This window comes from Mytilus galloprovincialis, chromosome 4 (genome assembly GCF_965363235.1).
Source record: "Mytilus galloprovincialis chromosome 4, xbMytGall1.hap1.1, whole genome shotgun sequence".
NCBI lineage: Eukaryota > Metazoa > Mollusca > Bivalvia > Mytilida > Mytilidae > Mytilus > Mytilus galloprovincialis.
The window spans coordinates 80,191,505-80,209,562 of NC_134841.1; the positions used below are offsets into that span (position 1 = coordinate 80,191,505).

An 18,058-nucleotide genomic window follows, 5' to 3' on the forward strand; every position below is an offset into this window, starting at 1 on the left:
GAACGAAATATAAGTTTTAATGGAATAATGCATTGTCGATTTATTTCGTAGACTTTATAAACTGTTTACAAGTAAATAAAATAAACCGCCTGGTAACGGGAATTCCCGACTTGCGCAAACTACCGGCACACGTATCACAATGTTCCGGTTCTGTAAATATAGTTCGATCTCTACTTTAAATTTCTTTAAATTTGATTTTTTCAAAATTGTTGAAGGTTCAACTTTGCAATTTAGATTAATGTGAAGTTATTTGGATGTAAATATGACTTGGAAAGTCTGTCGTTTACGAAAAGCGGATTAATTTACTTGTCAAACAGCTGGTAAATGTAGTCCACAAGAGAAACTATGAAGTGGAAATGACAATAACATTTGGCCGATCTCGCAAATATGCTAGTCAATTACCTTAATTTTGGACACTTTACAAGAGAGTTAGTCAATGTGTCATCTCAAGGCTGGGGTTAACTAAGCAGACAGTTCTAAATTCATTTATAATTATTATTATCCGGTATAAAATGATCGACAACTCTGACACATTTCATGTGCTGAAACATGTACTTTCATATCATCTGGTATCGCTGGTGGTTATTTCACGTTAATATTTGTAGATAACATTTAGAAGAGACGCGTGTGTGTGTTTGGACTTAATTAGTATGCAGAAAAGACCCGAATACGAAAAAAGTGAAGATCAAAGTAGACGTAAAACAAGTGGAAGAAGCATGCACACGTCTAGAACACCAGGCCAACCAGGCTCCAGCAATTCTGGGGTTCTTATGGTTGGACCAAACTTTAGAGTTGGCAAGAAAATAGGGCATGGGAACTTTGGCGAAATACGCCTTGGTAAGAATTTGCCCATAGTCCTATTTATCTCCTGTAATTCTAACACATCCAGTTTCAATGTGTACATGTACATTGCACTGTATACAACTAGGTTTTGTTTTAATGTTTATGTGTACACACCAACGAAAAGTTGACAACTATTTTAGAGTATTCAAAATAGTATTGGTTATATATTTGTGTTCTTTTAACAACAGTTATGCATGCAATTTATATGAAGATCTGGAAAGAAAATATTACGACTTTGAGGATCGGGAACACAGTTTTCACCTTTTGATTTTCATTGTCCAAGAATATAGTCCCTAGTGTGGACACTGGACAGTGTGTTACTTTGTAAACCCCTTCCAAATTTATTTCTATATGTTTCATATGACTCCGATATCGATGAAATAACACTTACAAATCATGAATTTTAAAGTTAAGTAGACAGGAGTGATTTGGTCCAGCTGAAAAAGGTTAAAAAAATTGGGTTTTCAGTAGCTGTCTAAAGATTTCAAGACCCCCATTAACATAAAGTTGTCCATATTGTGAGTTAAAGCTGATGAAGTTTTCTATAATTTTGATGTAATTTGTCCCAAACTTGACAAAAGTAGTATAACACACTAAAAATATTGGGCCAAACAAAAAAGTATGTGTGTTTACTGTCACATGCTGGAAAGAATAGGATGGAAAAGTAGGGATTTGTTTTATTTTTTTTTATTTTTTTTACATTGAGTCTATGGGAGCAACATTGTGACTTTATCAGTCCTTAATAAACCAGATGCTCAGCAGGGTGCAGTTTTATACGACCGCAGAGGTCGAACCCTGAACAGTTGGGGCAAGTATGGACACAACATTTAAGCTTGATACAGCTCTGAATTTGGATTGTAATTAAATAGTTGACACAACATAGGTTTTTGACACAGAATGAATGTGGTCTAAGAACTTAAACTTAAAAACTTAAAAATTTTAAATTGGACATTTACCTATTATGGTCCAATATCCAAAATCTAAATACATGGTTAGATTCCGCATATCATAGAACCCCAAAAATTCAATTTTTGATGAAATCGAACAGGCCTCGACAACAATGCTTGTCCGATTGTCCGGTACCAGAGGGAAAAAAGGTCGGACAAGTAAAAGCTGTATCAAGCTTGTCCGTCGAGACAAGTTCAATTGTTTTGCAGAAAATAAATAATAATCCAACTTTGATGAACAAAGTACAATGAAGTAATTATAAACAAAAAACAAGAAAACAAATATTAATTTGACATGTGTCTGTATTCTGTTTATTCAAATGCAAAACCGTTTTCTTCTTCTTTTTCTACTTGCAATCGATAATTTTTAACTGGTTCTTTGTCAGGTAGATTTTAAAAGGTATACTATTCTCAGAAACCAGTCTAACTGATCCGAATCAATGATGCGCTTTGTAAATAAGGTAACTTTATAAGACAGTTCGTCACCTCGACAGGTTTAGCTCCTAGTTTAATAGACAGTTTGGCTCCGTAAGAGACATATTTAGTAGACATGATTGATAGACAGTTTGGCAAGGCAGGAGACATTTCGGGACCAAAACAAATCAGTACCTCATTTTGCTACCTTATTCGGTTCCTTATAATACATCCTATACCAGTAATTTTTTCACAAAAATTTTTTTTTTTTTGGTTAACCATAAAATTCACAAAATCATATTTGATCATAAGTAGAATATTCAATAAAACAATACTTGCAATATAGTGACCTATAGCTGTAAATTTCTGTGTCATTTGGTCCCTTGCTGAGAGTTGTCTCATTGGCAATCAGACCTTTTCTTTTTTTTTATTAATTGCATTTGAATACACTTTTTTCGACTTAGAAAAATAAAGGATACAAATGTCAAACATGTCAAATGAGTGTACATGCCTATCAGATGGTGCCTCATGTGCAGAGTCTGACGAGACTAGCATTGATGAAAACTAGAACCTAAGTCCTGTGACATGACTAGATTCAGTTGTACTTGACTCATATTTTTGAAAAGTATTTCAAAAGAAAAACATCAAATTCTGTTCTATTGTTTAAACTCGTTTTGTTTCTTTGATCAACTTAAGATGTAAAAAGGTTATTTGTAGTAAAAAATATTGGACAAGTAACAATTTCATTCGGACAAGTTTTGGTATGTACTTGTCCTACTAGACAAGTTGAAAAAAAAGTTATTGTAGAGGCCTGTCGAATAATGATCAATTTTAGACCCTTTAGACCTAAATGTGGACCAATTTGATAACCGGGCCCAAATTATGGCAAATATTAAAAATCTAAATACGGTAAATGGTTAGATTCTGCATATTGAAGAACCCTTTATATTATTTTTTTGATGAAATCAAACAAAGTTTTAATTTGGATAACTTCATTGAAAGCTTGAACATTTTGAAGCAAAATTAACATCAACAGCTCACACAATTATTCAAGTCAGTTTTTCACGAACTATTCCAAATCAAAATAAGCACTTTAATTTTGTTTAATATTTGATTTGGTAACTACACGGAAGCAAATCCAGATTTTCAAACTCAACACTAATTACAAAATTTATAGCTTTGTAAAAACCAATTAATAATACTCCTTGTTTTCAAAATTCCAATAGGGAACCAATTCCAGTCTGCCATGTTCCATCTCCTCACAATCTTCCATTCTTTTATACACTGTAGGTTTGAGTAAAAATCCTTGTTTCCAAAATTCCAATAGGGAACAATATTATGTGACAATTAATAATAATCATAAATAACAAACATCTATGTTTAAACATATTTTATTGTCCAAAGATTAAGAGTCAAGTTTTGCAACTGAGAACATCTTCTCCATTACATACAAATAACAACTACATGTAACCGAACAAAATAAAAACACATAATAATAACATCATAAACATTATTAATATTGAGACATGAAATTAACAAGAATTTATACGACATGGCTCATGGATTTCTAAAAGTCCAATAGACCGTAAATTTATTTATGATAGACCTAGTAGGTTGTTTTAAATTTTGAATTAACATCTAATAATTCACCATCTAAATGCATGTGACATGTGTGATCCAATCACAAAAAAATCTTTATGAATTTTTGTTTATCAAAGTTGAAAATATATATAATATCATGATATATGATATTATATATATTTTGATTTTTATACATCTATTTGAAAAATCTAAAAATTCTAACAAGACTTCACTTGAATAAAAATTTGGTGCCAACATGTTAGGTGCAAATGAAAAAGGGGGCAAATGGGTGGGGTGTAAATGTTAAATTGGAGCAAACGGACCAGGTACCGGGTTGTAGTGTATGGAACACTTTCAGGTCCTGTACATGTAGGCATTTAAAAAACACTTGTGTTTCCAGTAAGGAACACATTTGATGTGCCGAACATACCTTGATACCTGATCTGTCAAATGTATACTATTAATTAGCTTGAATATCTTTACTCATTATAGCAAGAATATCAAACAAAATAAAATCTACAAGTTACAAATAAGTCTATATGAGTTATTGTCCTGTAAATTCATTTCCTGCAATTTATTTGTAATTTTTGTAAAAAAACAATATTTTAAATCTTTTTAAGTTTGCCTCAACCAAATGTTATGATACTTAAACGCATTACTTATTACCACTAAACACAGATGAAGTATTTATTTTGATGGCATATTTTCTACCATTCTAGAGTTATGTCATGCGCGTAGCTACGTTTACGTCAAAACGCCTGGGCGTACACTTGAATTTTGAAAATATTTTTTTTTATCTAAATAAAATTAGAAAAACTGGTCAAAAGCACATCAGCCTTGTGCTTATCTCTTCAATGGATTGTAATTTTCAATAAAAAGGGAATAAATTTACTTTAATCAAATAGTTCATTTCATTTAGTTGTTCCAATTTTCTGTAAACGACTCAATCTACTGTGAATTCTGCGTACTTTTCTTATATTTAAAGCAATTCATTATCTGCTGAGATTCGATATGCGGTTTGCATTGTTGTCGAGCATGTGACTTATGCCGCAAAAGCGAGACATAGCGTCGTCAACGCAGTCAATATTTAGGTTCCGAATGTGGACAAAGTTTTTTGAATGACTCTCTGTTAAAAAAACTGTTTATGATCAAAAAAGAATCCAGTGCAATATAATAATGCAATTATTTCTTTAATTTCCCCCACATTTTACGGATAAAAGGTATTTCTTTCTGCAATTAATAAGTGGTCACAGTTTGGGCTTAATTTTTTTTTATTTCTTAATTACATTAACTACTTGTCAAACCTTCATCGAATTTTATGAAAATTTGGAAGAAGATTTTTCTATGATTAATGTCTATAGCAAAATTTTGAAAGCGTATGTTTTCGTTTATTTTTCTGTTCTTTACTGATAGCTGGACTTTTCTTTGCACAATTAATTGCTCAATTTATAAACCTTCATAAAATGTGATATATGGGCACACGTTAAATTCCAGATCAAGAAAATATAATTAAGAAATTTTTTGCTTTTGTTTAAATTCCTGGAAAAGACTGGTAAATTGATTCACTTCTTATGGAAAGAAATCGTGTTCCAGATGTTATATTGCATCTCTAAGAAATATTTTTTTCGTGTTCATTAAAAGATGCTTTTGTCGATGGTATGCTCGCTCACTCACGACTTTAAACAATTTGAAAGTAATATTGGTTTGAAATTTTCTCTACAACCAATGTCCGTTAGCTTCCAATTAACACAATGAATAAGTTCTCAAAATTAAACATAAAAATATACCATTTAGATTCAAAAGTATCTTACTATCAATGATTTTTTACTGACAGGAATGGTATGTCATTCTCGATAACTCGATCCCTTTCGGGGGCTCCGTCCCCTTGGACCAACTACCAGCAGGGGGGTTGGCATTGAGTGGTTTGTCACCCCTCAGACCCCTCGCCAAAGTTCGGGCGTACACGTGAATATGACCCAGCTACGCCACTGTATGTCCCTTTATCATAGGAAAAATTGCTGAATTAATTTTTCGTTTCTTTTCTCTGATCATCAGTTTGCCTCAACTAATTAATTATATATAATTGTTATGGAACTTATACATAGTACATAATGCTTAATGCAAAACTCAGATCAAATTTTGGTAGCGTCACTTTTAAAGTGCTTGAGTTATGTCCCCTAATAACTATAAGACAAACAAAAATGATATGTGACAGTGTGTTTCATTTTACATTAAGACTATGGTAGGGACATACTGACATACTGACTTTAACAGTGCTTATTGAAAAATGACAAAAAAACTTTAGCTTGAAAAATAAGGTGGGTACAATTATAGGAAAAGGTAAAGGACATTTGTAGATTTGTTTAGGTCCATGCCATGGTCTGGTTTTAGGGAACGTTATGGTCAATTATGGCATTCATATAAAAGGTACATGATTATGTGAAATGCTTAAAAAATGGATTTTAATGGACAAAACACAATTTTTAACCATTTTACATAATTGTCTTTTTTACATATATTCATCATGTTCATACATTGTGCAACCTTGAGTCATGGCGGCTGTCTTTCGTACATGTAGACCAGAAATATATTTTTATGGTGGCAATGTAGGGTTTTTTATATTAATAAATATGAATACAATGTAGATCATGTACATGTAGATTGAACATTTATAATGTTTTGTATTTAGTTCATGTATATTGATCATGACCCTTGAACTGGCTTGAAGTCATTTACAAAGGAAATGATAATACATTGTATTTATATTTTCTGTTGTATGAAAGCAGATTTATAGAACTATGTCTCTTTTGTGGTTTAAATATGTTGATTGTGGCCATGGAAATACATTGCTTGAGGAACCTATTTCACTTTCATTTTTTATTTTTTTGCTGCAGACCTTTCTTATCATGCTTATTGATGAAGCTTACAGTAATATACATTTGTAGCATGTTACTTATTGATTAATTCTGTTATTAAGCTGTTGATTCACTCACAAACTAATGATGACTTCCTTCATTTACATAATTATTACCATCAACACAAATACACCTCTCTTGTCCTTCAATGTCCATAAACCTGGTCAGTTAGGTTCTTCTTTTACCATAAAAACAATTCAAACTGTTGTAATTAACTTTTCCCAATTTTATGTGTATCTCACCTTCATCTCAATCATTCTGTAACATTCACTTTAGTATTAAGCGTTTGGCTGCTGATGTTATGAGATCTATTTAGGCTATTATTTTTTTTTTACTAAAAAAAGTGTTATAAAATTTGTTTTAACCAATAAACTATAGAAATGGTGTGAAAATTAATGCTGCAATGATCATGAAGGCAAATATTTTAAATACTAAATAATCATGTGCTTTATTTTATTATTTCTTCTGATTCATTCATGAGTCAGGCTAATTTTAGCTGGCTTTTCTACGGTTCAATATATATAACAGTCATAGCTGACATGCATATCATTTGGAATAAAACATATTTTTAAATCAAATGAAATAGTATATATATCTTAACATAGAAATAACTTATTAAAAATTTATATCATTAAACTTCCCTGTTTTATTTTGAGAATATAGAATACTAACAAGTGGGGACATGTGTGTCTTACTATTGAACATGGATTTATTAACTAGAGAGGAAGTCCTTGTTATTGACATCCTAAGACGAAGTGATAATTAAAATACCACATGTTCAAAACTAAGTGAACTAAACAATTGAAGTATGATCATGGTGATTTATAAATGTCTAATGGCATACTGAAAATTATGATGATATGTAATAAAATCATAAAGTCTGATCATTGATTCAAATTTCTGAATAAATTTACCTAACCAACCCCTTCTGTATCTCAAGGGTGATCTCAAACACTTGTATGCCCATATTGCTTAAAGTAATTATTAGGTTGTCAGGTTAAGTTGTGTAAGTAGTGTAGATACATTAGCTTGCTTCTACCAATAACAGTATCAACCAGACCCCTATAAGTGTTAGTGAGATGGTTCTCAGGGTGACTGTCCTTCAAACAAGTACATGTATCACTCCATGTGATTTGTCTTTGAATTGCATTAAAATTATTACCACTATTAAATTTGGAACACAATATTTACTAAAACAAATCTTTTTGACACGGACGACACAGTAAATATCATAGGTGTAAAATTAATATGAAACAACAAGCTCCTAGATTCTTTACTATGCTATATTTGTCAGTAGAGAGGGGTGCTCATTTTCGCCATAATTTTCCATGTTTTTTTTGCAGTTTATGTTTAGGTCTTTATGTTTTTGAAGTATACTGATATTTCAATATGAAAATAACATCAAAAACAAAATATTCTTAGCTTGAAACTGTGTTTCTTTGAAAAGAAATCATCTGAAAAGTTAGATTACAGGCTATTTGAAATTTCCTGATTTATTGTCAAAGGGGATACATATTCGCCGTTTTTACATATCTATTTAAAACCAAATAACTGCAGCTTTTATCAAATCAATTTTATTATAAATGAACTGCAAACATTTCAAAGGTGTAAAGAACTGAAATTTAGGGCATTCAGTCAAAAAATTTACTTATAAATACTTCTTTGAAGTCATTTTTTTTCATTCAGGAAATTGGCTGAAAATTGTTGTCTGTTTTTCAGTCCTTTGCAGTAAGTAGCGAAATTTTGTCTAAGTTTAAGAAATAATCATAATTTGTTATGATAATATAATTTACTGGCATATTTCTTCCATTTCACCTATCCTTTGACGTTTTTACACCTCAAAATCATATAACGGCGAAATAGTGTTCCTGGCGAATATGAGTGCCCACTCTATATGAATCACCTGGACAATTTCAGTTTTGGGAACAAATTTAATTTAGGGATTCCCAATAGCCAATTAAGTTTACAAGCTGTACAATGAATATTACTGTTTATGTAAAGAAAAATCTATAACTCAAAATAAGTAAAACGGCCAGTGTGGGCAGAGATTTCTATAAAATACTGCACCTCTGAGGATATTATTTTCCATTCACTCATTCATTCTAATTATAACGATCGATGTTATAGGTCTATTCATTTAATGAAAGTTCACATGACTGATGTACAGCAGTACAGAATTACAAATTGTTTTAAAAATTTATAATGAAATGCTATTTTGTTTTATGCTTGAACTGTTGTTCTGATTTTGAATCATGGATATTCTTTTTTTTTCTTTTGTATTTCATTTTTCTATGTTAATATGTACCAGTATGCAGAACAAGAGGTTGAAAACTTTTTTTTTTTATCCAATCAGAAATTTTGATTGCTGTCTCATTTATGAATATGATATCCCTTATCTCCTTTGTTCTACAATACAAGGAAGGCTCTCCAGGAGTGAATTTGGTGGTGGTGGTAGAAGGGGGGGCAAGGTACATGTACCAGCCCCCCTCCATCTCCCCCTTTGGTTGAAAAAGTAGTTGATATACAGGGAATCACTGGTGACTGGAGCAGACCCCTCTAAGGCAGTCATTCCCCCCTCCTGAAAATTACTGAATCAGCCACTGGTTTCTTGGAAAAACAAATAAGTTGTTAAAATGAAAGATACTACATTGTAACATTTTTCTGGACCTGTCCTGTAATTGTATTGGACCTTATATATTTATATCTTTAAAAAAAAATGAATAAAGCCTTTACATGTTTAATGACCAATAGATCAATTGAACTGACAGGAACATGAATTTGAATGGCCTCAACATTTTGCTTCAATTGCAGGTTTTTAACGTTCATATTTGTTCATTATCTAGAAATATGTGTTTCTCATAATGTTGAGAATTTTTGTTCAAAAAGTAAACTAAACTAGAAGAAAAATTTAAAACATTATCATATAAGACTTGCAAATGGCAAAATGAAAACATATATTTACTGTAAGAACTGGCTTTGTACTTTAGTAAAGGTGTAAATAATCAATATCTACACATGTATTATGAGTAGATTTAATCCTGTTGACCTGGGGAATATAAAGAAATACTGAAATAAATCCAGCCAATACTTAATTATGTCTAGGGGGTCTGGCTAATGAACTTCCTGATGGGGGGTAAACAATAAATTGATTGGCGTCAGATGCACCTGTTGCTTGCACATGTTTTATCAGAATATTAAAGGATTACCCTACTTTTGAAATTGTCAATAAAATCAATAATTTATAAGTTATAAAAATGTTTAATGAATTTTAGTGTTAAGTCCTAACATTTCTGATAAATGTAGAGTTTAAAGTTATCAAAAGTTTGTGATGATTTTTTTTAATCTATAAATTTACATGTTATACTGTTTTTCACTGTACATGTAATGATCATTGTCAAGACAATTGTTCAGACATGTATTCCGCATTTCACTGACAAGTTTATTTTACTCATAGGTTATGAGCAAAATTTAAGTTTAATATTGCATTTGTGCTTTTGGGTGGATTGATATCTTTATTTTGTTGATTTAGTTATTTTCATACAATGAAGATACATTTTGTATGATTTAGAAGGCCTCATTTATTATCCGTTGAGTGCACTGTACATGTATTATAAACCATAAATGTTTTCTGACATTTCCCATACACTACATGTATAATAAAATTGACTTTTTATTTGATGAGTTATAACCAATTGATTTAGTAGTTATTTGAATATTTATCTCATTGAAATGTGCATGTTAAATAGGTTTATAATCCTTCACTTTATAAATGACAACATTAATTAGTTTCCGGCTGATCCCAGAAGCAGAATTACACACTTCATTAACTAATAGTGATCAATAAAACACTGTCACAATGCTTTACAAATGGTGGTTTGTGCTAAATCTTGTCAGTGGACTTTAGGGGTATTTTGAGAGTTGTTTCTGGTAGTATTGTACGTACTTGTACTTGTATTTAGATTTTAGAAACACAAGTTAAGTACAACTGACCACAAAACATGTTTGCATTTGTTAACCTCTCTAAATGTACTTTTAAAATCAAAACTTCCTTTTAAACCCACTTCATGTATGACTATGATTATTAGGTCAACCAGAACAATTCTTACTTCAGTCTTCACGCTGAACTGCCAAATCTACAGGCCCGCAGCTCAATTTTTGAAAAGTTTTAGTTAGATTCTATTGGCCTGTAAGTCTGATTTTTTACAGGCCCGAGAGCAATTTTACCTGCCTGGGCTGCCACTCAGCGTGAAGACTGTACTTATAATCAGTCTAGATTTATAATTAGAAGAGAAACATCTGCCTTTCATGAATTGGTACAGGCTCAATCTTTGTATTTGTACTGCATGTAGATAAACAAGTTTTACGTTGGCACAACCCTTGCCCTTGGCCCTTCTACGCCAAATGACCTAAACGTCAAACACATTGATGCTTTATGTAATTGATACCTGGCAACTGGTACTTATCTCATCTAATGAATTTGTGATAGATTGTCATGAAAAAGATGTGGCAGTGAAATACAGACTTCAGAGTCACGGTTGTCTCAGGTTCTTACTTAAAGTATCTAGGTCAGGGTCATCTAGAATATTAAAAAAGTAATAGATTTCAACTTTAATATTATGAAAAAAATGAAAACAACATATGAATTGCATACGCCTAAAGCAATTTTCTGGATCTACCTTCATCAGGAATGACTATAGTTGAATATTTAAAAGTCAAGGATGTACAAGAACTGAAACAGTATAAGACACCCACATGCATCTTTGGCTCATCTACACATGTATATATATAAGTTCAAATCAAGTCGATATTATCAGTTTTAACCGATGTAAACTTGTAAAGTGTATTTCCAATTGTAAATTGTAATACATGTTAGCAACTGATGACACCTTATGAAGTATTACATTTAACTTAAAAGATATATATGAAAGATTTATTTAGAATAAGGTTTAAAACTGGTGACAATTAAAAACTCACAGACCCTGGACCTAATAAAAATGAATAAACAGCTACCAATGTGTTTTCTTGATTAATATTGACATCATTCTTAGAAATTGATCAATGACTTTGAACTGTCAGACTTACTTTATTAATTTATTCTTTTCAGGAAAGAATTTGTACAATAATGAACATGTGGCCATAAAATTGGTAAGTATAAAGTACTGTTGTCTTCATCAATTAACAAAAGAATTGATTTGATTATATAGAAGAAGGGAGATGTTGAGATAGATGAAACTGAAATTAACCATTCCAACCAACTTAAAACATACTCTAAAGATAGGGATTGGCAAATATGAGATATAACAAAGGGAAAACATCTTTATTAGATATACTGAAGAGTGTATACACATGTACTAAAGAATGAATACAATGTTAAATTCAAAATTTACTTATCATACTTTTAATACTTTTATAGATCATGTAAATGCAAATATACTCTTTTAAGTTCTAATAGTTATCAAAGTACCAGGATTATAATTTTGTACGCCAGACACGATTTCGTCTACATAAGACTCATAAGTGACGCTCATATCAAAATATTTATGAAGCCAAACAAGTACAAAGTTGAAGATCATTGAGGATCCAAAATTCCAAAAAGTTGTGCCTAATACGGCTAACGTAATCTTTTCCTGGGATGATAAGAAAATCCTTAGTTTTTCGAAAAATTCAAAGTTTTGTAAACAGGAAATTTATAAAAATGACCATAATATTGATATTCATGTCAACACCGAAGTGTTGACTACTGGGCTGGTGATACCCTCGGGGACGAAACGTCCACCAGCAGTGGCATCGACCTAGTGGTGTAAATAGTTATCAAAGTACCAGGATTATAATTTTGTACGCCAGATGCGCGTTTCGTCTGCATAAGACTCATCAGTGACGCTCATATCAAAATATTTATAAAGCCAAACAAGTACAAAGTTGAAGAGCATTGAGGATCTAAAATTTTACTTTTAACTGGTGTTATTAATATATCTTTAGACTTTCACCTTTTCTACTATTTCTATATTCTTTATTTCCATATCTGGTATTCTTCTTACATTTTACCATGACTAAGCAAACACTTTAAAATAAATTATATGATTTGACTTGCTAATGTACATGTAAGAGAAGTCAAATAAATCACTAACATGTAAAATATATACCAAAGGAACTGATGGAAGTAAAATGAACACACCCTTCAGCAAGATTCAAGACAAATCTTCCGTCAACTTTTAATTTCATAGATACATTATCACTGCTATTACATGTAAAACAAGTAGATTATGCAGATAATGTTTATTAGTTTAGTTACTGTGGATTCATTTATTTTTGTGGGTGCAAAAATGTATCAATTTTCATGGATATGGTAAAACAAATGTGTTGGTGGGTATTAAAATGTTTTACAAAAGTCATATAAAATAAAAGTTGAGTTCATCAGGCAGTTAAATTTTTGGTTCACCTGCACCCAAGAAATCTAAGAAAATTGGTATCCAATGAATAAAAATGAATTCACAGACCTACATGAGTAATTTACATTCATTCACTGGTCGTAAAAAAAATAAATTAATAAACCATATTAAAAATCAACTGTAGAGCTTGAATACTTATTGTGTTGTATTAGTTAACTATTATATTGAGATTTAGCACGTTCTGAACATTGTATTGTAAAAGCTGTTACAAGTTATATAATGTGATTGTATTACAGGAGTCTATGAAGTCTAGAGCTCCACAACTTCACTTAGAATACAGATTTTATAAACAGCTAGGTCAAGCAGGTAACATCTTGTTTAATGTTGGGGTGTGAATTGGAAAATTATAGACTTAAACATGTGCATAGGATATGGTCCTGTTGTCCTTAGCCTGTCCGTATACATATATGGGACACGAAAAAAAAAAACAGAAATTACATGTATAATTTGGAAAAGTTTTCTTAAACAAACACAGCTTACCTTAATTTATTGTAATATAGTATATTCATGTATTGCAAACCACTTGATTAATCAGAAACATGTTGTATTATCAATTTTATTATTGACAAATGGTGGTAGATTGAAAGTATACAAGACCATAAAAGTTCAGCCGAGTAGGATGGAGGATTTATGCTTATTCATGAGTAAAAGAGAAATGAAAAGAATACAGACAAAAACTTGTGTTTTAAAGAGAACATAAGATTGGCTTGAAAGAAGGGTCACTAGAAACAGCCATAATTTCGCTATCATAAATCCCAAATTACAAACATGTGAATTGTCTTTCTTACAGTGTGAATCACTAAATTAAAACGTCTTATGGCTTATTAATTCATCATTTAATGTTACCAGTTTGTACCAATTAAAAAATGAAGTTCCCAAATGTACTTATGCAGTGACAAATACCTCTGCTGAAGAAACTTAAAAAAAAATCACATGACAAAGGATTGCATACAATTCAATTGTAACTGAAATTATAGAGCAAAAGTCAAAAGAGGAACTCAAATGTGAGAAAAATGAGAGTGTGCATGCAGCGTATATATATATTATATATATATGCAGTCCAATTTGATTTGTCTTGGACTTAAGTCAGAACTATGTATTGAGGGTGTAAAAAATTTATACATGGTTCACTGTCAGAGTGGTCTGTCTATTGCATTTTGTGAATATAATTTTCTTTGTCTGTATATGACACCTCTGAAACCAACCATTTATGAAGGACAAATATTGTATATTTTCTTATTTCAGAGGGGATTCCAAATGTATATTATTTCGGACCATGTGGGAAGTATAATGCCCTGGTACTAGAGTTATTAGGACCTAGTCTAGAAGATCTGTTTGATCTATGTGACAGAAAATTTTCTCTTAAGACTGTCTTGATGATAGCTATACAACTGGTAAGTAGTTAACTGGTTCCTTGTTTCATCAGTCTATGCATTGTATTTAAAAGTAAGGAGTAGGGGTATGCTTGCCAATTGGTCATATATTCCCCAGTCTAAATAACCTGGATTTAAACAATTATAGGTCACTATAAGGTCTTCCAAAAAATAGCAAAATAAGTATAGTAAAGAACATCCTGAGAATGACAAAATCTTAAAATTTAATTTGAAAGAGAGCACCAACAGCTGAGTTTATACAACAACAATGAACCATACATGCATCAGACAGCAGTCAACCACAAGTACTGGATTACAGGTTCCTACACAAATGATGAGATTGGCTTAAACATGTTTGTAAGCATTCAGCCCTCTTCTTAACATTTGAAAATAGTGTAACAGCACATCATAAGAACAAAGTGCAATATACATAAAAAAAAAGATAAATGAATAAGAAATCGTTATCAACTTAATAGAGTGAATAGTTAAAAAAGTTTATTTTTGAGACTGAAACTATCTCTTTTAAGAACATGCAGACTTTGTTAACTTTGTGATTCCACAATTGTACACTTGCTAATATAGATTTTAACTATTCTTGATAGTTGTTACAATGTATATGTTTTTAATGTTATATAAATTTGTAATTTTTATGTGACCAGCTGAGACATATATTTGTTGTCAGTGATGTATGACAGATGTTGGATTATAATAATGTCATGTAGCAAGGTCATAACCTTGTCTTAGTAGTAAAAGACATGACATGCATGAGTAGTTACATACTAGATTAGGGGGAAATTATCATTTCTGTTATATATACTTTTATTATCACATTTTGGCAAGATCATGTGGGGTATATTTAAGATATAAGGATTTTTCATCTATAAGTACTATTTTCTTATTGTGACCATGACAGAAGCCAGAAGGTGTTTGGACCAGGTGTGATAATTGGTTTATAAACCTGTCGTGTAAAATCTGGCTGATTGAATTATTGCTGTTGTCTCTGGAAAAAAAGTTCTTGGGGCATTAGACTTTGCTAGACACTACAAAATGATGAGCTGGACATTTTATTTAGGTTATCTGACTTTGACATGTTTAATACCTCAACAATAGAAAAAATCTGCATGTTTATTACATAGTTAGATGACAAGGTTAAGGTTTCCCATTGATATCAATCATCCAAGTGTTTTGCTTTCTAATTAAGGGAAGTCATTTTCCAGAACAAAGGCTGAGTTTTGTTTTGGTAATTTGTTTCCTTAATTTATGAATGTATGGTTAATTCGCATGTATGCTTCCAAATAACAATAGTGGATTGAGAAAACAATATGATATCAATGTTTTTAGCAGTAATCTTAAGTTTTGTTTCTATATTATTGTAGATAAGCATTACTTAGTAACTTACTGATATATTTCAGTTCTTAATAATAGTTTTAAAGTGATATATTTCAGTTCTTAATAATAGTTTTAAAGTGTAATAAACAATTGTGAAAAGATTGATTGTTTCATTTCTTACAGCAATCAATAACAACTGGGAACATATGTATTTATACTCAGTAGTAGTACATATGATGAATATACCTTATATTTTTTATTATGCCCCACCTACGATAGTAGAGAGGCATTATGTTTTCTGGTCTGTGCCTCCTTTCTTCCGTCCGGTTAAAGTTTTTGGTCGAGGTAGTTTTTGATGAAGCTGAAGTCCAATCAACTTGAAACTTAATACACATGTTTCCCATGATATGATCTTTCTAATTTTAATGCCAAATTATAGTTTTGACCCCAATTTCATGGTCCACTGAACATAGAAAATGATAGTGCAAAGTTCAGGTTAAAGTTTTTGGTCAAGGTAGTTTTTGATGAAGTTAAAGTTACATTAACTTGAAACTTAGTACGCATGTTCCCTATGATATGATCTAATTTTAATTCCAAATTAAAGTTTTGACCCCAATTTCACGGTCCACTGAACATAGAAAATGATAGTGGGAGTGGGGCATCCGTGTACTATGGACACATTCTTGCTTTTTTAAAAGTATTTGAATTATCCTCTAGTATGTAACATAATGGATATTTTTATTATTTTTTCAGGTTTATTTTTTTAATCATTATATAGATACTTGTGATAGAAATATCAATTTATATGATTGATGATCTTAGTATGACATTTGAACTCTGGTGAATTTACAAATTAGTACTAGATTATCAATCTGTAATAAGTTACAGGTAAAAACATAACCTGAAGGCAAAAATAACCTACATGTATGATGTATGTCCTTGACCTTTTTGGAACATTATAAATCATTTATGAAATAAAAAAAATGTAAACATTGTATTTTTATTAAAGCTTTGTACTGTAAAAGCACACACTTCCTCAAGGTGTGTTTTGAATAATTTTTTACTGATTACAGAATATGAGAACAAAATTATATATGATTGCTGTATGTTTCAGTTTTTTTGCAGTTTTTTTTTATCAATGCATGCTATTTCATGGAGTTGAAAAGCAATCTTCTAATGAACCAAAAAAATATTCTGTCTTTCAAATTTTTTACTGTATTGTCAGAGATACAATGTATTAAGTATGCAATTAGAATAGCATGTGTTGCTTATCCTATTACCATGGAAATATTTTGCCCCGCCCCCACAGTCATAATCTATTGACCATTTCTTAGTCTAATTTTAAATATTGCAGATTCTGATTTACTGTTAGAGCTTGATTGGAACCCCTAATGATACGTCAATGCTATTTGGTGTGTAGTTAAATCAGCATAAGTACATCTCATATCCAGAATGACACCAATTTTAAATGTATCTACCTCATCTTCAATGTACTTTTTTCTTTTCAGCTCACAAGAATGGAATTTGTGCATTCTAAACATTTAATATATAGGGATGTTAAACCAGAAAATTTCTGTATAGGACGACAGTCTACGAAGAAACAGCATATTATTCATATAATTGACTTTGGTCTTGCAAAGGAATATATAGACCCTGAAACACATAAACATATTCCATATAGGGAGCATAAAAGTCTCACAGGAACTGCCAGATACATGAGTATAAATACTCATTTAGGCAAAGGTACGTGTCAACAGGCTTAAATTGTAATTGTTTAGAGATTATCATTTGTATATACAGATTTCAAAGAATACTTTTAACACAATAAATAAAGTGAAGAAGAAAAGGCTACACTGTATTAAGCCTCAAACCTAGTTGATGATTGTCTTTAGGTATATCATGTTGGGTTTTTTCTGTCACCAAATTATTTGTGTTGCTAGAAGCAAAATTGTCTTTTATGTACATAATTTTCTTGCCATATATCATGTTAGTTTAAGTTTTTGTTGTGCTTGCTGTTATTTCAGGCCAAGAGACAGATAGTTATGTGTATTTTTTATACCCCCGCTTTGAAAAAAGGGGGGTATACTGTTTTACCTCTGTCTGTCCTTCCGTCAGTCCGTCCGTCCCATGAATATTTTTCGTTGCATTTTTCTCAGGAACTACAATATAAGGATTTCTGAAATTTGGTTTCAGGGTTTATATAAGTC

The 18,058-nt window shown here is 31.2% G+C and overlaps 1 protein-coding gene and 1 long non-coding RNA gene across 14 annotated transcripts in view; one reads left to right on the top strand and one right to left on the bottom strand.

Moving 5' to 3' along the window:
* Positions 1-18,058, bottom strand: part of LOC143073081 (uncharacterized) — a 250,732-nt gene that overhangs the window by 25,256 nt on the left and 207,418 nt on the right. The gene's annotated exons all lie outside the window — the stretch shown is intronic.
* LOC143073079 (casein kinase I-like) overlaps positions 187-18,058 on the top strand; it is a 37,511-nt gene continuing 19,639 nt past the window's right edge. For 2 of the 13 annotated variants that reach the window (XM_076248338.1, XM_076248341.1), the window contains exons 1-5: positions 190-837; positions 11,805-11,845; positions 13,386-13,455; positions 14,395-14,543; positions 17,360-17,594. In XM_076248338.1, coding sequence (XP_076104453.1) covers positions 651-837; positions 11,805-11,845; positions 13,386-13,455; positions 14,395-14,543; positions 17,360-17,594 — 682 coding nt within the window. In that variant the 5' untranslated portion in view covers positions 190-650. Of the gene's footprint in view, positions 838-11,804; positions 11,846-13,385; positions 13,456-14,394; positions 14,544-17,359; positions 17,595-18,058 lie in introns of all 13 variants that reach the window. The other 11 variants (XM_076248334.1, XM_076248344.1, XM_076248340.1 and 8 more) reach the window with 9 other exon arrangements.